This window comes from Phoenix dactylifera, chromosome 1, assembly GCF_009389715.1.
Source record: "Phoenix dactylifera cultivar Barhee BC4 chromosome 1, palm_55x_up_171113_PBpolish2nd_filt_p, whole genome shotgun sequence".
NCBI lineage: Eukaryota > Viridiplantae > Streptophyta > Magnoliopsida > Arecales > Arecaceae > Phoenix > Phoenix dactylifera.
The window spans coordinates 10,113,573-10,135,090 of record NC_052392.1 but is presented as its reverse complement, the minus strand read 5'-3'; the positions used below and the strand labels follow the sequence as shown (position 1 = coordinate 10,135,090).

Below are 21,518 nucleotides of genomic sequence, written 5' to 3'. Positions count from 1 at the left end.
AAAACCCAATTCATCCTCCCCCTCCTCTTGGATTTGCCACTCTGGGCCAACATGACATTCTTCCTTCATGCTCCTATCTTTAGCAACTGTTTTTTTTTCCTTTACAACAAAAAATAAGACTAAAGAAAGGATTTATTTGGTTTTGGCTACCAAAAAGAATCTTTGGTGAATGAAGTAAAAAATATTGTTTTTTTTAATTAAAAAAACTCTCCTTACCTTACTATTTACATGCAACTTGGTCTTCATAAACAATAAGCTTTTATATGAGGCATTCATTTTTGTAATATGAAACTTTAATGTTACCATATAATATCAAATAAACATACATTGCTAACCTAGATTAGAAAATTTTGGTTAATATCATCTTCTAGAATTATAATTCTTTTGTTACAAGAGAATCTTGTAAAACGGCATGCTACGTGGAGTAGATCGATTGTGCCAGCCCAAGATTTAGAACAAACACCAAACAAAAAATAGAAAAAAGATATTGGAAGAAAACTAATTAGAGGAAAGAAAAAATACTTAATTCAAAAATTGAGCGACACAAAAATGCTCTCTCTCACTCCTTACCGAGAAAGACAATTCTCACTATCTCATTCTCTCTCTTTTCTCATGCCATACTAAAGGAGACACCAAAGGTTCCTTTATGATTCCTACTCAAATTCAAAACTAATACCTACTAAAAGATGACATTAGATAACTATTATAAAAGATATAACTAAGTAGAAAAAAACTAGGAATAGAATCCTAAAGTCATTCAAAATAACGACCAACTAAATAAGAATCCTACGAGGATTAGGACTTAGCAATGAATCTTAACACTCCCCCGCATTGCGAAGTCCATGCCACCAATATTAGATTTGTCGATATTGTGAAATGCCGCAACAGCCTTTGCCATTATTGCTGCAGTAACAACAATATGTAATAACTCATCCAACCAATAGTTGAATAGTAGAGCTCCTTCATTCACTTGAACAATAACTCCTTTGTTGGCTCGTTATACCGTTTCTTTTCTAAATTGAAACGACTTAAGGGGGACCTCCAACTTTGGAATAAATATGTTGTGGGATCGATTTTTTCAAAGATCAAGGAAGCGGAATGCATTTTAAGGTATCACTTTCTTGACGAAATCGTCCTTTTTGATGCATATATTGAAATCGACGATATTCTGCAATACTTTTTCTGAGCATTGACTCTACAATCACAATGTCGGGATTCTGACATCCAACTTATCCAAACAAGTATTAGTTTGCCAGTTATACTTGCTGCTTACCAAAGCATTGGCCGTTACCCACACACCTGCAAAATCAGTAGTAAAGCTTTGGCTATATTCATATACGTCCACTTGAGTAGCTTCAAGTATCTGTATACAATTGGCTTTTACACATGAAATCAAATCCTCATGCATAGAGTCTGCTAATAGCTCAAACTTTGGAGTAGCTTTAAAATCAATTAGTATACTAAAAACCTTGTCGAGTACCAAGGCATAACATGAATCATCTCCACTAAGCATGTCTTCTTCTTGCTTGATCATTGAAACTGCTTCAAAATTAGTCAGCTTTTCAACTTCATGGTTGACTAAATCTTCATAAGAAATATCTATATCTTGGATAGCTATGACACAAGACTCTTCTGCATTATTTGATTCCTTAGTATGGATCTCTATAAATGAATCAACTGTAGCATCCTTTGACTCTTCCTGAGCAACTTCAGTTATGATCTCTTCTGAACTTAATACAACATCCATGTGATCAAGCTCCTTCTGCTCCAGATTTTCTTATGGACTTGATTGATCCTCAGGCTGATCAACCTTGCCACACTCTGAATCTTCCAAACTTGAGCCAATCTTTAATTGATCAAGCATCCCCCGATTCAAATCTTTATCTTTAAACCAATTCTGGTCTTCTTCTACTTTTTTTAGAGAAGCCTGGAACTAAAATCCACTTTTTATGCAACTTTTGTTTGAAATGTCTCACCTTACTTAAATTTGAGTGAACGCCCCCAAGAATATCACATGCTTTCTTTGGCTCTTGTATATTCTAGATATGGAGATAATTTTCTCTATCAATTGAAATATGAATAATCCACATTACCTTCCTAGATTTTAGGTTTCACTTCATTTTGTAACCTCATCATTGAGAGTATTCGATGTTGGCATCGTCTTTGACTCATCCAAGATATCCTATAAATCTTGTCCTATCAAATTAGATTTAACAATAGCCTTCCAAATTGGATAATAGGTATTGTTTAACTTGCAAAGAGAAGCAATAGTAGCAAAAGAAGCCATATTGATGTTGGTGAGGTCAGGCATGTTGAACCCATTGAGAGAGAAGATAGTAGCATCAGGCATGATGATTCACCTTTTGAATCACTAAAACAAGAGTTCACACACTTGCACCACTACACAGCAAAAATACCGAAAAGCTCTTCAACCATGCTAAGCTATGAATACATAAACCACCAACAATCAAGCCGCTGCTCCAAAAACTGCACTTCGAATAAATTTGATCCAAATAACAAATCGCTCAACCCCTCTTCAATCTTGCTATGATACTATGTAGAATGGCACGTTACGTGGAGTAGATCGACCGGGCTAGCCCAAAATCTAGAACAAACATCAAACAAAAAACAAAAAAAAAGATATTGAAAGAAAACTAATTAGGAGAAAAAAAATACTTAATTAACAAATTGAGCCACACAATAAGACTCTCTCTCACTCCTCATCAAGGAGGACAACTCTCACTCTCTCCTTCTCTCTTTTCTCATGCCATACTAGAGGAGACACCAAAGGCCCCTTTAAATAGAGCATCATATGAGTGAGATGTTTAATTCCTACTCAAATTTAAAAACCAAAACCCACTAAAAGATCAGACTAGATAACTATTCTAGAAGAAATAATTAAGTAGAATAAAACTAGAAATAGAATCCTAAAGTCATTAAAATTATCGACCAACTAAATAAAAGTCCTAATAGGATTAGGACTTAGCAGTGAATCTCAACAAACCTTTTTCTTTTCTTGTTTATCATTTCTCTTTTTTCTTTCCCCAAAAGAACTCGTTAAGCAATGAATGAAATTTAAAAATTTTAGTGTTAATATGAATGTGATGAGCAAGAAACTTTTAATCATCGCAACCGTCTATTATTATCTTTTGCTTAATCATGATAGTGATTATTTTCTCATCCTGCATGTGCATTTGCATGTATAATTTTGCAAGTTGGGAGAGATACAACAATATTTTGTTCCTTCACCATTTTTCTCGAAACACAAACTTTAATATCATTGAATATACATTGCTATTGTATAATATGAAAACTTATGATGTATAACTAAAACCATAGATGGCCAAATCGTGGGATTGGGCAACAACCACTATATTGTAAACATCCAATCTAGTGGGAGAAGTGCCTTACCTTTTTAAAGAAAATTTACTTGATCTATTTGCTATCAGAAAACAAAATATGAATGAGATCAAAACACAGTGAAATGAGTCATAATAGACGATAAGTTTTTCATTTATTGCATATTAGTTTTACTGCATCTTTGGCACAGGTTGGTAGTTTAAATTCCTAAGTTGCGTGGGTCACGCCAAGGGCATGAGATTCACTTCTTCTTTTCAATGAATTACAAAGACCCTATGCTGGGTTGCATTCAAATATGTATATTATGGTCGTCGACTAAGCTTGCCCTTCATGGAAAGATTGTAATTCCAAGACTTATAAATAATTAATATTTAATTGAAGACTATAAACCACGTATAACTCATCATATCTAATTTAATAGAGACTATAAACTATTTAATACTTGTTTGGTTCGGAAAGAATTTTTTTTTACTGAAATATATTTTTTGGAAAGTTAATGCCTGAAAATTTGCATATTTGGTTGGCCATGAAAAAGTGATATATTTCAAAATGGCTCATATAGAATATTTGTTATGTCCTTAATAAAAAAAAAAAATCTTATTTCATTCTATCTAAAAGTGGGCATTTTTAGAAAAAAAAAATCTCAAATTTTCACTAATAAAAATTAAACCTTTTCATGTCCCATATATTTTTTTATAAAATATAAAAATCTTATTGCTATATAGAATCTAATTTTTTATTTTTTAAAAATTTCAACTAAATTTGGGATATTTCTTGACCGGATCTTTCCCTTTCCTCTTCCACCAAACGAGTCATGAACTCGCCAGACAACGCCGACTTCGCAAAACGAAACACAGAACAGCGTGAGCCGTGGATTTTTTTCGTAATTATAATAATGCATGTAAATCGAAATCGGCAAGCGAAAACTGCAACTTTAATGAAGGGGTTGAAAAAGAAATATAAAGTCGGCAATGCGATTGCCGACGTTACGTGTCATAAAATGCAAAGCTTCGTCTCCCTATGTCCACCAGTCATCGTCTCTGTCATCTCTTTCTTGCTCCTCACTCTTCTCCAATGGCTTCAGCTATGATGGAGGACAGTTTCGAAGACGATCAGCTGGCCTCAATGACCACCGACGACATCATCAGGGCCTCTCGCCTCCTCGACAATGAGATCCGGATCCTCAAGGTAAAACCCTAATCAAGATCCCATCCTTTTCCCCAAACAATCTAGGGTTTCTTGTCCCCTTCTATCCTCCTCTTTCCCATCTCTTGACACGCTCTTTCTGCGAGAAATTAGAATTTTTGTTGTTCTTGATTTTTCCAATCCTGTGATCTGCGGCAGGATGAGTTACAGCGGACGAATCTCGAGTTGGAATCCTTCAAGGAAAAGATAAAGGAGAACCAGGAAAAGATAAAACTTAACAAGCAGCTCCCTTATCTCGTTGGTAACATCGTCGAGGTATTCTTCTCTGCTCCCTGCGTTCCCTTCGTCTCCAAGCCTTTAATTCCCCTTTTCATTCTTTCTTTACTTTTGTTTGATTTTTTTTTTGTTTTTTTTTTTTGTTTTTTTTTTTTTTTTTGGGGGTGGGGGGGGGGGGGGGGGGGGGGGGTGGGGGTGGTACAATTTATCTGAAGGATAACAATGTATTAAACCCTGAAACTCTAGCACGAGAAAGGAAAAGAAAAAGAAGTATGGATTTTCACTGTCTTCTTGACTCGTAGCCCTCTTCATTGGCATTATATGATGAACTTTTGGATGATCCTGTCATAAATTTCATAATTAGATTCAAATATATTTCACCTAGATAATCAGGGCTTCCATTTATATGTTATTAGTGGTTTGAAGGATGGAAACAGTTTAATCTCGTTATTTTACGACATTAACTTTTGCACTTGATGCGCCTTATTGTTAATCATATCATTTGTTTCTTTTTTTAACTGACCTTCGTGGTATCTTTAGATTTTGGAGATGAATCCAGAAGATGAGGCCGAGGAAGATGGTGCAAATGTTGATCTAGACTCACAAAGAAAGGGAAAATGTGTTGTTCTAAAAACTTCTACACGACAAGTAAGCTAGAAGTCCTCATTTATCCATATTTTAGTTTCTTTTGATAGAGCACAAGTGCTGCTTCATCTTGCCTCCTAAATGTAGACTTGAATGTTGAAATATCAAATGGTCTTGGCAGAACCTATTCAAAGTTAACTTACTTTGGCAATGCGATGATGGAACCTATCATATATATATATATATATATATATATATATATATATATATATATATATATATATATATATATATATATATATATATATATATATATAACCTTGATGAGGGAACTATTGTCCTCATCTTTTTTGGTTTTTCATTATGTAATTATGACAATGTGCACACTTATGTGATATGCTATCCAGTCTTATTCTCCTGCTCCTATCTGGAGTTATTGGTGTTTAGACTTTTAAAGTTTCTATTTCTTTTACTAATTGAAAGTCAGTCGTCAGATTGCCACCTTGTTTATATTTTGAAGGACATGATTTTTGGACTTGGCATGACCTTGGACTCTGATGCTTTCTATCAACTGAAAAACCCTTTGTCCATATGATGGAATTAGGTGATTAAGTATTGGTGACAACTTCTTTATGTGATTTCAGACTATCTTCCTTCCTGTTGTTGGATTAGTCGACCCTGATAAGCTTAAACCTGGAGATTTGGTTGGGGTTAACAAGGACAGCTACCTAATCTTGGACACCCTTCCTTCGGAATATGACTCACGAGTAAAGGCAATGGAGGTTGATGAAAAGCCAACTGAAGATTACAATGATATTGGTGGCCTTGAGAAGCAGGTAACCCCTACTTTCTCAATGTAGGTATGAGTTGTTTTGTGTTTGTAATGAAATTCAACTGCTAAAGAGCCAATTGCTATTCTAACTTTCAGATTCAATCTTGGTTATTTTTATTTCTATAGATATTGTAGTCTTGCTTGAGTCCTCCCTAAGGTTGTTAGCTAAGAAATGCTCACTCTTATTTCCTTATTGTATCTGCCACTAAATGCTTCTATTTGTGTCTATAGATCCAAGAACTTGTTGAAGCCATTGTGTTGCCAATGACACACCAAGACCGGTTTCAGAAATTAGGGATTCGTCCACCTAAAGGAGTGCTTTTGTATGGACCACCTGGAACAGGGAAGACACTGATGGCTCGTGCATGTGCAGCACAGACAAATGCTACTTTTCTGAAGCTAGCAGGACCCCAACTCGTTCAGGTTATTATTCAAAGACCAAAATGCATGCTTGTGTTCTCATTCAGATGTTTCTTTACCATTCGTTTATGCTTATAAATCCACTGCCTCTCCATATTTTGTGCTGAAGAAATTGTCCAAGAGCTTGACCAGTTCCTTCCACTTTAAGTCATAGCAACCATGCATTTCTTGAAGTTGTTTCTAATGCAATGCCATATCCTAGTTGATTGATCTCAGTTGATTGTTAAATGACAAATGTGGATGAAATGTGATTTTCTTTGCTTGTTCTTATTTGGAAATGAATTGTTTCCTCAATTCCTCATTAAGCATCATTTACATCACTCTTTATGTGCCACCATCACTCTATCTGCATCTAACTAATCCTTTTTCTGTGGTTTGTTACCCTTTGAGATAGATTAAACCGCCACTTAACCTCCCAGATACACCCTTTTCTTGAAAATATGAAATGATATAGTTGTATCACATTTAATACTAAGGCCCTGTTTGGGAGAGCTGTTCTCATTCAGTTGTTTCTTCACCATTCGTTTATGCTTATAAATCCACTGCCTCTCCATATTCTGTGCTGAAGAAATTGTCCAAGAGCTTGACCAGTTCCTTCCACTTTAAGTCATAGCAACCATGCATTTATTGAAGTTGTTTCTAATGCAATGCCATATCCTAGTTGATTGATCTCAGTTGATTGTTAAATGACAAATATGGATGAAATGTGATTTTCTTTGTTAGTTCTTATTTGGAAAATAAATTGTTTCCTCAATTCCTCATTGTGCATCATTTACATCATTCTCTTTATGTGCCGCCATCACTCTATCTGCATCTGACTAATCCTTTTTGTGTGGTTTGTTACACTTTGAGATAGATTAAACCACCGCATAACTTCCCAGATGCACCCTTTTCTTGAAATATGAAATGATATAGTTGTATCGCATTTAATACTAAGTTTGGTTGCCAATTGAACTTTCAATGGAAAAGTCTATTTATCCAGTTTGACTGATTTGTTTTATACATGATGATTTTTTAAGAACAGATTTGACACATATTTACTTACAGGATTGGAATTTTTCCATTTGCATGAGCTTGTTACTGAAAAAAAGTATGTGCAGAGCCGCAGACTGCCTCATAAACCACACGATGCATGCTTATAATTGTTTTGCAGGATGTTTGAATACCTGATTATATAACGAATTTCTTATGCTGTAAAATAGGTTAGAGTTAAAAAATTCAAGAAAGACAATATTTACAACAAAAGTGAACTGAAGCTGGAGTTGTTCAAATTTGAATATCATAAATGGAGTGGATCTTTTGAGTTGGTCCAGCATGCAAACCATAAATTTCAAGCTAAAATAATGTTGAATCTATTAGTGCAAAAGTTGGCCTAACTTTTTTGTGGTTCATTGTTACGCCATGTGCAACAAGGACTCGAGGAGCCCTTCAATTTTGTAATAGGATGTGTTGTGGAGAGAACATATGATGACTTCTTTCCTGGTGCATGTGCAAAGGATATCATATGATATGTTGAATTTTTAGTGCCATCAATGTGCGGGGACTGTGCTAATAATCTAAGTGTCATTTTGAGTCTCTTGGATTTCAGCAAAGAAAAATTGTTATTGCAGTCCTAAAATTAATTCAAAGTTGAAAACTTGCTTTCAGTTTTTATTCTTTGCACGAAGAGGCTAGCTATGGCAGACATGTATGTGCTTCAAGTACTTAATGAGATATTAGCATGCATATAAATTTGAAGTGATAAGTTTTTATCTTTCATCAGGGGAAGTCATGTTCACTAATTCTGATTCAACTTTGTATTTTATCAATTTTATTTTAAATTTTTTTGTTGAATGAGCTGAGAACTTTTTTTTTTAAGGAATCGGAAGAGTATGACATGGCTTCAAGACTTTGATGCATCACTCCTTTAGGCAGATCTTTCAATCTTTCTTTGTTCTTATATGCTTTGTAGTGCTTGAGCCTCTAAATTTTATTATTGATCATCTACAAAATTGAGGTTTCTTTTCCCATCCCTACAGGATAGAATTATTTTCACAAAACAAGCATACTTTGATGCTGGCATTTGAATGATCATGTATTGTGTGCTGGGTAACAGAAAGGGAAAAAATTACAGGGATGGAGGCTTTCAAGGAAGTAGAGTTAGGTACTAGATACCGATGAAGATAACTTTAGGTACATCTAATAGACTGAGTTCTTATTGGTCCTTTGCAACTCATATTTCATAACGTTGTCCATCTGTAGTTCTAACTGTTGCATCATATTCTTTCTATACGAACTATAAATTGATGCAAAAAATTCAGTTATTATCTGTTTGAACTTTGAAGTTATGAATACAAAATAATGTTAGATTTTTTTCGCCTCGCCATAGTCCAGTGTAAATGCAACTGACTGGTTTTTTTTGGGACATATTCAGATGTTTATTGGTGATGGTGCAAAACTTGTTCGTGATGCCTTTCAGCTTGCAAAGGAAAAATCTCCCTGTATAATTTTTATAGATGAGATTGATGCAATTGGAACAAAGCGATTTGATAGGTATGCCATGTTCCCATTTTATGATGTACCATCGTAGATGCATGTGGTTCCTCTCAAATATTGATACAAGTAGAATTCTTAAGTCATTCTTTAGTAGCCCTAACATTTTATAAGTCCTTTGGAGAGCATTACCCTGTTTAGTATAGCATGTTAGTGGCCTAACACTTTTTCTTCTTTGAAGTAAACGGTTATGTCAAGTGATTCGATCATGTAGAATTATTGATGAGCTCATCTTGCAATTGATGCGACCCCGCTCTTATAAGAATGAGTTCCAGTAATCATGAACTAATAAATTTTAATATGCCTAATTTTTATTGCATCTGTTGAGATGCTTTTGTGGGTTACCAAGGCCAACTTTTGTAGGTTATTGCAGCAATATTACCAACTTAGTGCTCTGTGCAACATTCTTCTCCTTTGGTTATTTGCTTCTCCCTAGCTCTGTACATCTCTTGCACATTTTCTGTTTATCCCTTTCCTTTTTCTTATGTGTGGATTGAAATTTTATCTTACAAAACCGAGCAAGCATTATTTGAGTAACTTTTTTTTCTATGCAACCAAATCTGCTGGATGGTTCAATAATACTTATGCCTTCAAATATAGTCAGTTTTCCAGTTCAAGCAACTTTAGCTTTTTCCTTCATTACAAATTTCAGATAGGTTTTCTTGGATCTCAATATCTCGTTTCTCAATCTTTAGAAAAAAAGAAAAAACTTTAATGGAACTTCCCACTGTTTTTTGTTACAGATCATACTTATCTGCGAGGATGAGATATGTCCTACGCCAGATATTTAAGTAGTTTATTTGATGCATGACATCACATGGACCTAGTTTTCTCCCCTTGAAATAATTTACATTTCCATGCTAAATACATAGTCAGCTGCTTTCCTTAAACGGTAAATTAGCACTTTGGAGTACACGATTTAAATTAAATAAGATAAGTGTATTTCAAATTGTGCTATTATTCTAAATAATAATTAGCAGAGTCTTTTTTTTGAGTTGAATAATCAGCACAGTCAGATGCTAAAAACTTCTTGCAATTAGATACTACATCTATTCATAATCTTCATGATACTAAATGTGTTCTATACTGCAGTGAAGTGAGTGGAGACAGGGAAGTGCAACGGACAATGTTGGAATTACTTAATCAACTTGATGGTTTTAGCAGCGATGACCGAATAAAGGTCAGGATATACTCTTTTTTTTTGTATTATAAAATTTTCCTACATTTTTAAATTTTGAGAACGAAAAATGTGACTTAGATTGTTCTTTGACATTACATATAGCTTATAATTTACAAAATTTCATTTTTTATATTTTCATCACTCTTACATGTATAATTATGTTCTCTTTTTGCCTTTTAGCATTTAGACATTATTGTTTTAGGCTTCAGAACCTTTTGGTCAATTGTTAGACAAAAGTGCACTGAGGCCCTTAGCTTCACCCCTCCAATGTTCCAGCTGCAGACATGCTACAATTGTAGACCCATACGTTCTTTCATGCTTTGTGTCTATATACAATTTATTGCTCCCAATAAAGGTGGATTTCTAAATAAATATATTGTTCATTTTATTATCCATGGTCAATCTCATTCTATCATCATTGTCGATCTCAAAATAGCCTTCACCAAGAGTGCATGAAGAAATGGTGAAGTGATTTTCTCAGAACAATTTGTGAAGCATGAGTGACTAGAAAACATTTGCTATGTGGCTTGTAATGTTGTAAGATAATAAAGATTGACTTGTATGGTAGTTGAAATAGACATTACATTTTGGTAACCATATTGTAAAAGACATGATGGTGGGCTTTGGCTTGATGGTAAGGTTGTTTCATTGCAACTTGGGTATCATATGTTCAACATAGGGAAACACCCTCTCTGCATGTGGAGATAGGTTGCGTACATCTAATTCTTCCTATTTCTTGTAGTGGCAGAGCCTCGTACACTGGGATGCGCTTTTTTATATTGTAAAAGACACATTATAGATAGATTTGGAGCGGATGACCTTAACTTTTATAACTTAATTTTGATCAAAGGTCTTGCTAGAAAATGTTGCAGCTAGACACTGTTGTTGTAAAAATGGGCTGAAGGCATAAAAAAGCCCATGCAGGCAGGAGGAATTTTTGGAGCTGCTGAAGCGCTCCGAGCAAGATATTTTGGCGAAGTCAGATTCTGACGGGATAAGATGCTTATACTAACTCAGATAAAGTAAAACAATAGCATGAGGATCATTGCAGGCATGTATTTAGTTCCACATTTTGATCTTCGGTATCTAAACAAGGGTCAAGGATTCCAATAGATGAATTTTATCTCGTCTTTTTGGGAGAGGTCTTTGTCGTTACAAAAGGGATCCGGAATATGATATAATACCTTATTAGATACGTGGATGCACAACATAAGTGGAACTGAAAATGGTAAGAAGACAAGTTAAAGGGAAAAAATGGAGGAAAAGAAGGAAAAAACTGGACACAATAAAAATGGTTTCGAAGCATAAAGAAGCCTAGGAAGGCAAGAGGTATCTCTAGAGCTGGTCAAGCTCTCGCCCTCCTGATAAGATGTTTTGGCTGTGAGTCAGATATGACTGGTATGATGCTTCTGGCAATCCAGATAAAGCAAAAGAATAGGATGAAGAGTATGCTATAGTTACCTTATAGATATATGGATGCACCATGCATGTGGAACTGGAAATAGAAAGAAGAAATTTTGGGGTTGGGGGGGAGGGACTCAATCCAATCTAACTGAATTTTGAAATAAAATAAAGAAAGGTATGTTACATGATAAAAATTGTTTACATTTTATTCTGCGTCATATTGATAGCTACTAATAAACCTATTTGAAGGGATATGCAATTGGTAATGGAATATGTGCATGAACAGGGAGCCAGTTTCTTTGGCTGTACTCAAATGTTCTGGTTTTGTATGGCAGTTCTATGCCGCAAAGTACTTCAGATTCTTTCTACTTGATTTAGGAATCTGCAAATAGGTAAATGCCATTATATGATGTGCCTTGTTCTTGAAGTCACCCTGTGCCCTAGACCCTTGAAAGAATTTTAAGTTTCATGATGCTAATCATTATTGGATTTGGATCTGCTAATAAACAGTTCATGAAAGGGTGTGCAAATGAGATGTGCATGGAGTGGAAGCTGGTGTTCTATGCCATGCCCCATGTGATATTGAATGAGATGTGTGCATGTACACCTTATTTCATCCACTTGTGTCCTAGACTCTTGAGGCAACTCTAAGTTTGCTGATGCTGATCATATGGTTTGGAATAGAAATGCTATGTATCAGTGCTCACTGTAAGGCTTCATAGTGGTTTTTGATCTGTGAAGTTCTTGGCAAATATGTAGTATCATCAAACTATTAGTTCTGTTTTATTGTCTTGACAATAATGTTTTTGATTTTACAGGTCATAGCAGCAACCAATCGTGCTGACATTCTTGATCCTGCTCTTATGCGCTCTGGTCGTTTAGATCGCAAAATTGAGTTCCCTAATCCATCTGAAGAAGCAAGAGCTCGGATATTGCAGGTGGTCATAACTGCTATGTCCTCCCAGTGCGCATGTATATTAAATGCATGCTCCACTAGAAACTAAGTTTTTTCCTTTTTTTTGTCATCGAAATTTAGATACACTCTAGGAAAATGAATGTACACCCTGATGTCAACTTCGAAGAGCTGGCTCGATCAACAGACGATTTCAATGGGGCACAACTGAAGGCAGTTTGTGTAGAGGCTGGCATGCTCGCTCTGCGTCGAGATGCAACCGAGGTTCTAATCTCTTCCTTGGTTCATGCTATATCGCTTGAGTAATTCCTTTTTTCTTGCGAAAAACTTTTCATGGTGCTGGTTTGGGAATGAGAAAGCACATGTTTCAGGCATGGCTAATCATGGAACTCTAGTTCCATAATGAAATGGCAGGCAGTTCCTTACCATTGCACATTAGCTTTCCTGTTTTCACCTGCAGTGATGTCCTGTCACATCTTCTAGTTTTGTTATGTGTTTGCGTCATTACTAGTTTGGGCCCAAAATATTTGGTTTGATTCTTTTTAAATGCATTAAATTTTGTCACAAATTGCATTTTAGCAAGTCATTTTACTCGTGCATGCATGCATAGAATGGTGAATAAGCATAATGCTTTGGTCAAAAATATTGAAGAAATTTCTCCTATATCAATGTTATTTACGATCATGGATATCTTATGCAATAGAGTTATGATTTCAAGTGCCAGCCTCTGGCAGGCCCATACCAGGCCGGGCTAGTACTAACATCTGCTGTTGGTGGGCATGGCATGTTGTATATGTTTTTAAATATTTTTAAACAAAAGGGTTATTTTTTATTAATTTGTTCAGCAAGGAACACCAGGTGTGGTGGCACTATGCCATGTTTGCCAGTTACATTTGCCTAATTACCTGCGATTCAATGCAATGATCACATTAAATATTGTTGGATTTAATGCATGTTTAATGAATCAAATGCACCGATAATCCATTTAGGAGAACCCACTACTACTCGTATTCACAACACCACCCAAATAATGTCTTTTTTCATGTTGTCACGGTTGTAATTAAAACAATAATCAGTTTACATATTTATTTATTTTTTAATTCAGGTGACACATGAAGATTTCAATGAAGGGATTATCCAAGTCCAGGCCAAGAAGAAAGCCAGTTTAAATTATTATGCTTAATAGTTTGTGTGGGCTTCCTTGTACTGATGCAGTTGAATAAAAGTTATGTTCTAAAATGTTAATTTTCTAGGATTTCTCCAACGGTCTTTGTTTAGAATACTTTTTATCATGAAGCATCGTAAAAATATCAAGATGTATCGTCAAATGTTGTCTTACTTTGTGCTTTATTGGGGCCCTAATTTATCACGGTTGTGCTGACACACCCTAAGCACGTTGCTTTGTTTGATACATAGATTGTAGTTCAGTCTGTGGGACCACCCTGTATGCCTAGAAATGATTATTGATGGATGAACTGAATTTCCATCAGTCATGTATATATAAATTGACTTGGTTTTCGTTTGGTGTGCCATATACCCCTTGACAATAATTTACCTATGGTCTCTGAGCAAAGGGAGTGGAATATTTCTGTCTGGATTGATTCATTTTTTTGGAGTTACCAGCAAAATTGACAGGTTGAGCAGGAAATCACTGATGAATGCATAGTTTAATGGGAAGTAGGGGACTAGCAATTTGCGTTTATCTATCAGTTTTGCTTTGCAATCTCTTGGTTAGCCCGACATTTTTCTTATAGAATTTTCCTCCAGCACGAACTGCAACAATTGGTCGTGGCGTGAGGTTGTCTCTCAGCAATTATCTCCCTTCCTCGAATGAATGGCGGCAGCAGGGGAAAAATGCCTGTTATATCTGACTACGTTTAGATGGCAAGAACCCATTTTCAGGCCAAGTTTACTTTGATGAAGTGCGTACTCTCTGAGCTGGTGAAAATGAGCATTTGTGCTGTCCGGACATCATGCATGCTACACCAAGGGAGAGGATGAAGACGGTGAATTCTGGGAGGGAATTAATATGTAGATCTGTGCTGATAATTCGCTGCATTTGAGATGGTGCTACCAGTGAAGATCCAAGCTTCTACAAGATTTGCTTTCTGAGGTGTAATTCCCTGCTCGGTACGGAGATTCTCCAGTATTCAGGTTGGCAAGTGATTTAACTAATTTTACTGTGTTGGGAGTCGACGACAAAAGAGGTTAGATACGAACTATTTGGTGGCTGGACTTATTGCCCTTCAATGTGGTCACAATAGATTAGTTCTTACTGACGGCAATATTATACCTTTTTTTTTTTGTGGTTCCCCGTATGCATCCTTTGCTTTAGATATCCATATTTCAACTTGGAGCTAAACATTTCCCCGGAGAATTAATCACCTTCACTCAATTTAAAGACGTTCAGCAGCTGGTAGGTGCGGCACTATACAAAAAAGTACGACAACACTTCACTTAAAGTGGGATCAAATGCCCTGCTGCCATGTTGGTTGGATGTCACTGCCAACCAGATAGTAGTTATGCGCACCTTCGAGTCAGTAGCAACGGTTCACAGCATTTGGGAAAAGTACCATTGGCCGGATATCAGAATGATGCTTCGCGAGCAATAGCATGTTCCAAAACTGGTAAAAATAGTTTGTTTGGATGAATCTTCCAAAAAATGTTATATAACACTTCGCAGAAACCATGAGATCACTAATTCAATTGTTGACATCTTTCGCTGCACTTGCTCCTGTAATAAATTAGATAATATATATATAATTCAGAAAAGTTTTTGACATATGGATGCTTGAAAATGTGACATGTTATCTACAGTGAAAAGATCACTGACCAGCATATGTGGATGCGAACCCTCTTATATTAGGCGGCACCATCATGGCTTCCATCTCCAGATTCTGAAGATTTCCAGTTGAAGGAAATGAATATGAAAGAAGAAGAGACATAAAAGGGACCTGCAGCAATTAGTTGAGAAAGTACAAAAACAACGTACCACGTATGGCCGCCAAGTTTTCTTATTTGTACACTCCATGTAATGAACCATGAACAGACAGGAGCATCTCATGACCATGCTTTTGTAGCCTTAAAGTTTTGGGAGTCATGCCAGAAGATAATCGTTACCAGTGGTCTGCAACAAATATGGTAATATCCAGAGCTTAGAAAAAAGATGAAGAAAATACAAGAGTTGAAAAGGTGTCTGCAGCATCATCAATCCAAGTTTCTTTAATTAATAAAACTGATTTCATGCATACGTTAAGCATTTAACAAGCCCACGAGAGAATTATCAATATCTGAGGCAACATCTGGCCTTAAGCTTAAATACAGAGGTGCCTGTTGTTCTAGGCATCTGGTTTTCTCATGGTACATTCAAAATCTAGAATGCAGGAAGGTTTTAACAAAATAATTTTGTAACCACAAGGAAAGATAGTGAGACTCAGAGGTTTTGAAAGGGTGATGTTTACTTTAAGGTCCACAATCAGAAATTTGCAGGTAAGTTGATGGGATAGGTTGTGGAGGATCGGATCGGGTAGACAAGATGGGGTGGGTTGGGTCGGATAATTATAGCTTACAGTTATAATCAATGAGATTACAACTCCAATATGAATGAGAGAAGTTTATAACTTATTCTCTTATGACTTTTGATTTAGACAGAGAATTCTAGTTGACATCAACAACTATAATATATTTTAATAAGAAACAGTTCATATATAAATTAAATTAATTGAGGGTTTGGAAACAAAACAACAAAAATAATCAACTATTATGATTTTCACAGAATATATATATTTTCTAAGTTTCAACAATACTAAATATCTAAAACCCATACAGCTTCTGAATTTAAACAAGTTGAGTAAAATCTGCTGCACTAGGCCAGTTTGGATCGAATACCTAATGAGTTGGTTAAAATTGCTACCTCTACTCATATATATTCCCAAGGAGTCAGGTTGCAGGCTTAAAAATGGCATGATTTAATCTCAGCTTACCATGCGAACCATGGACGGAATTTATTTGCAGGCTACCTAGCAACTTCATCAACACCATAGTAACTCCAATCCACCCTTGGAATAGGGCATATCCTTCTTTCGAGTACTGATGAGCTGATAGGCCATTTTCAAGCGGTCAGAAAAATATTGTATAAAGCAGCAAAATGCTGTCAGAAAATTATATTTAATAGAGTCCTTTCTTTAGCCTTACATTATTAAAAAGTCTCTCGACCCCATCTTCATATAAAACCGGCAAATCATTGCCGACTACATAAATTATTATCTCTACATCCCTGGGTTGAATTCTTGTAATTCCCGCATGAAGTTGGTCCAAATTAACAATTTTATTAAGATGCATGAAATATTATTTGTGGAGCCCTATATTAACCTGCGATTACTTACAGTTTTCTAATTCATTATTTTTCTATATCCGTGGTAAAACTAGGTGTTCTATATAAGACTTTCTTATCTATAAAAAAATAATTTTATTCATCTAAACAAACAAAAAAATATGAATAATTTTTTCACCGTATTTATCTACTAGAGAATGGCCCTTAAATATACCTCTTAACGCCCGGTCCGGTTTTTCCCAAAAAATCCGATTGGGCGTTCCTTCGGGCATCCACCCGCCGTAGAGAGGATCTGTACTGGAGAGGAAGGGGAAAGGCGGTTAACGAGTCCCATCTTGGGCTTCCACCTTCCATCAATTAAGATTTAAGAGTGCGCCCGTGTCCGAAGCAATCTCCTCCTCCTCATCAAACTTCGATCGCTCTCCCGATCGATCCGGCCACGAGCCATGGAGGCGTCGTCTTGGGACGCCCTCCGGAAACAGGTACTCTTCCATTAGATATCTTCTTGTTTGATTTGTTCTTCTCGTTTTATATGCCGCAAGTTGGAATTTCGAAAGAGTTGGTGTTGATTTCATTCAGTAATGTGGCTTCTTTCAACAATTGTTATTCCCATCTATTACGGTATCTACGGATCACGAGTAAGATAGTTTGAAGGATTTTCCGTCCCTGTTCAAAATTAGGTCAAAAAAGTGGGATTTTTATGTAGTCAAATGATTATTTTTGGTTGATCTATTGAATTTAGCTCCTGGATATGATTCAATCGTCCTAATTAAATCTAGAGCTTGAAGATGTGATGCGTAGCTTCTTGAACAGGGAATTTGGATTCATCTGGACTGGATTTTTCGGATTAGAGGAATTTTAGGGCATTATGGGATCAGATGGCGGTGCTTAAAGTTAGCGATCTTTTTGCAAGAATTATTTATGCCTCGGTTTGGTAATGTGAAACTTGTACGTCGGGATTCTAGATCCAGCGTGTCTCATGTAGGAAGATCCTTTTTTTTTCTTTTTTTTTTCTTTTTTTTTTTTGCTTAGCTTCTAAAGTTTGAACTTTGGGGTTCTATGGAAAAAAAATTTCTTCTTCAGAAAAACATGGAAAATTATCTTATAGGTCATGAAGGAGTTTTGGTAGATCTGATATTATTTATGCTGTCATCTTGCACGATTGTTCTAGAAAACAGTGAGCTCCCAGAGATATAAATGTTTACTTCTGGTTTGCTTAAAATAGGTTTTGAGTGTGTTCCAGATTGACAGCGTTCCACTCTTATTGAAACTTCTTCATTTGGCTTGATTTCTACTCGGGTCTGGCCTTTGGTTCTTATGGAGGGATGAAGTAAGGTTCACGGCAATAAATGGGTTGAAACATGGTTTCAGCTTATCTTAAAGCCCAAAAATTGAACAGGATCAGGCTTTATTAAGAGCCATTTAGTTTTTGCCTGAAACAGCTGAATTCGAGCATTTTCAAGCATGAACAATGGAGTGCTATCAGTGTTAGGTCAATGACCATGTGATCCATAAACACTTGTATCCATATGATTGTGTCAGACTAATATGTCAAAGATCAATAGATGTAGCATTTAAGCTGACACTTTAAACCATACTTTTCGAGTAATAACCAAATTAGTATTGAGGGGACTTACTTGACAGTCGATTATGTCTGCAAAAAGAATTATGTTATGTGAGTACTGAGTGTTTTATATATGACTATTTCCTTCTTTTCTCCAAGCCTTTCTCTTGTTTTCGATTTCATACAGCTGGTTCATGTTGCTTTTTTGTTGCAAGTCCTTAGTGATATCCTCTTGAGCAGCCTTCACAATTACATCCTTCTTACTACTTTTGGCATTCCAACATTTTTTAACTTGACATATATTTAGTTTTGTTTCTTAAAAAAATATATATTTAGTTTCCCCCATTCTATAGAGAAACCTTTGAGATTCTACTGCAATTTTGTTTCAACAAACTGTTTTGCAACTTTTTTTTTTTCAGTTGTAGTGAGGATGTATTGCACCCAACACTTTACATTACCCATCTATGCGAAACGGCATATACAAGCCACTTAGTCTGACAATTTCATACAAGAATACTGAAACTCTTCAAATAGGAATAAAGCTATGGAATACGTGCATATATTCCTCCAGTATGAAATGAGAACAATGAAACATACATTGTGTTGCATGATTACAATATGCTGTATTGCTTCCAACAGGTGAATACTATGCTGGTATTTGTTTGAAATCCATTGACGAAGTGAGCATTTGATAGAATATATCCAACCTTTAGTGAAACTGTTTTTTCTTTTTCATGCAGGCAAGGAAACTTGAAGCTCAGCTGGATGAGCAGATGAATTCATATCGTAGATCGGTTTCCACAAAACCTGATGGTTCAGAGAATGATCTTGAATCTGGAATAGAACGATTACTGAAACAACTTCAGCATGTTAATTCACAAATGCAAACCTGGGTATCTTCAGGAGGCTCAGAAATTCTTTCACATACATTAACTCGGCACAAAGAAATTCTGCAAGATCTTACTCAGGTACAAAAGCTTGTTAACCAGATGAAGAACCAATAAATTTAAGCTAAATCTGATTGTTAATTTTAAATGAAACTATACCTAGAGTATGCAACTAGTATGTACCAAGATAAAGTGCCCTTGAACATTAGAATTGACATGCTGCTTTTATAGTTATAAGCCTCTCATTGTTAAAAAGACTAGGATCAGAACTACATCAGTGCTTGGCATCTGTAGATTCTGGTGAATGCTAACCCTGGTGTTTAATTTTTTTAAATGCAGGAGTTTTATCGGCTCCGCTCTAGCATCAGGACTAAGCAGGAACATGCATCACTCCTTCTAGACTTCAGGGATTTCGATAGGGCAAGATTGGATATGGAAGAGGGAGCTGGTTCTGTTGATCAGGCTCTTCTTAAAGAACAAGCAGCTCTAAGTAGAAGTTCAGGACAGGTCTCTTTCTCTTTCATGCCCTCCATTCTCTTCCTCTCTGTACCCATCTTGTCCTGAAGCCTTTGCCGGCTTTCATCTTGAAATGCAGCTAGTGGAATGGCCAGGTTTGATGCTACATGGATGCATCATTAGCTACAAAAGAAACTTATCTTTACTGGCTAGCATCTTTAAGGAATAAATAATGTTGACTGATATCTCATCAGTACTAAGTCAACATTTTCAATTTCGGTACTCAGATACTATAGTATACACTTTATCCAACAAACTTAAACAATGGCTATTTACAAGGCCACCATTTTTATAAAACTGTCCACTTCTAGTTACATATCAACGAGCAGGTGATTCGCATTTGTAAATCTACTTATTAATCTCAATTCAATGTTTTATAATATTAGTTTATTGTACAGTTTTCCTGCATCTGTATTCATATTTCAAATATCAGTACTCAGATGCTATAGTATAACTTTATCCAACAAACTTAAACAATGGCTATTTACAAGGCCACCATTTTCATAAAACTGTCCACTTTTTATTATACTTAGTTTTTGTTAACTATACTTTTGTAATATGTAATTAAAAAAAATCATTGAAAACATTATTTGTTCTGCTCTTACTGTATATCAATTTGAAAGAAACTTTTTTATTTGTGATTGTTTTTATTTGAATGAGTTGGCCAACTAAATTTGTGTAATTGACATCGATGACTTGAAAAGGAGATTGTAGAAGCTATGCAATCATGAAATGTTTTCTGCTCAAAACTCGTGTTTGACTGCAGATGGATACTGTGATATCTCAAGCCCAGGCTACTTTAGGAACACTTGTTTTTCAACGCTCTACATTTGGTGGTATCAACAATAAGATAAGCAATTTTAGCAACCGAGTTCCCACGGTATGTGATGAGTGTATTTTACCTGATCCAAAATAAATTAGCAGATTGATGCCAGTATTGTTGAATGGATCATTTATCAATATACTATATTCATTAATTGTGCAGGTAAATCATATTCTCTCAGCAATTAGAAGGAAAAAATCAATGGATACCATCATTCTTTCCCTTGTTGCTTCTGTTTGTACATTTCTTATCTTGATTTACTGGCTGTCAAAATAGGGTGCAGTTTACATATTGAGCTGCAGTCCTTATTATATTAAGATTCTTTGTCACTGTGTTTGTTCATCAGTAAGCTGTTTTGGTTTTCGAAAACTCAAAATGCAGTCACATCTTATCTATCTTCCTTTTGTTCCATGCTATGTCTAATGTTTAACGGATGCTTCTTGAGACACGTGGCATGTCATGGATACTTTACCGGATGCTTTGCTGGTATAGATCACCCACTTGTTTAGTCAAGCTAAAAAACCAGCGCTGAGATGTAGTGGACTGCCTAACATGGTGAAATATCTAGGGGACATAATTAGATCACTTCATACTGTTCCTTATCATATGATAGGTTACAATCTTCTTATATCAAGGACCTGCATGGAACTTGCCACAATGCTAGTCTTTCTAATGTTAGCTCTAATGGGAGCCGGAGCATATCCAATGCATTGTTTTTTTGTTTTTGTTTTTGCTTTTTTCTTGAGG

At 35.7% G+C, this 21,518-nt stretch overlaps 2 protein-coding genes across 2 annotated transcripts; both read left to right on the top strand.

Moving 5' to 3' along the window:
* Nucleotides 1-4,376: 4,376 nt before the first annotated feature.
* Nucleotides 4,377-14,170, top strand: LOC103720356 (26S proteasome regulatory subunit 6A homolog). The gene is made up of 10 exons (XM_039126085.1): nt 4,377-4,548; nt 4,705-4,821; nt 5,323-5,430; nt 6,012-6,203; nt 6,431-6,622; nt 9,033-9,151; nt 10,244-10,331; nt 12,554-12,673; nt 12,772-12,912; nt 13,754-14,170. Exons 1-10 carry the CDS (start codon nt 4,381-4,383, stop codon nt 13,829-13,831), a joined length of 1,323 nt encoding a protein of 440 aa, XP_038982013.1. The 5' UTR covers nt 4,377-4,380; the 3' UTR covers nt 13,832-14,170.
* Nucleotides 14,171-17,210: 3,040 nt separating this feature from the next.
* Nucleotides 17,211-21,182, top strand: LOC103720348 (Golgi SNAP receptor complex member 1-1-like). Its single transcript, XM_008810007.3, has 5 exons — nt 17,211-17,463; nt 19,286-19,513; nt 19,772-19,939; nt 20,715-20,828; nt 20,934-21,182. Exons 1-5 carry the CDS (start codon nt 17,428-17,430, stop codon nt 21,045-21,047), a joined length of 660 nt encoding a protein of 219 aa, XP_008808229.1. The 5' UTR covers nt 17,211-17,427; the 3' UTR covers nt 21,048-21,182.
* Nucleotides 21,183-21,518: the final 336 nt, after the last annotated feature.

Bases quoted from the DNA above. Each gene is read 5' to 3' on its own strand.
- LOC103720348 (XM_008810007.3), top strand. From the start codon at position 17,428: ATGGAGGCGTCGTCTTGGGACGCCCTCCGGAAACAG. The intron at 17,464-19,285 runs GTACTCTTCCAT...TTTTTCATGCAG, and splicing joins GGGACGCCCTCCGGAAACAG to GCAAGGAAACTTGAAGCTCA. The intron at 19,514-19,771 runs GTACAAAAGCTT...TTTTAAATGCAG, and splicing joins TTCTGCAAGATCTTACTCAG to GAGTTTTATCGGCTCCGCTC.
- LOC103720356 (XM_039126085.1), top strand. From the start codon at position 4,381: ATGTCCACCAGTCATCGTCTCTGTCATCTCTTTCTTGCTCCTCACTCT. The intron at 6,623-9,032 runs GTTATTATTCAA...GGACATATTCAG, and splicing joins CAGGACCCCAACTCGTTCAG to ATGTTTATTGGTGATGGTGC. The intron at 12,913-13,753 runs GTTCTAATCTCT...TTTTTAATTCAG, and splicing joins TGCGTCGAGATGCAACCGAG to GTGACACATGAAGATTTCAA.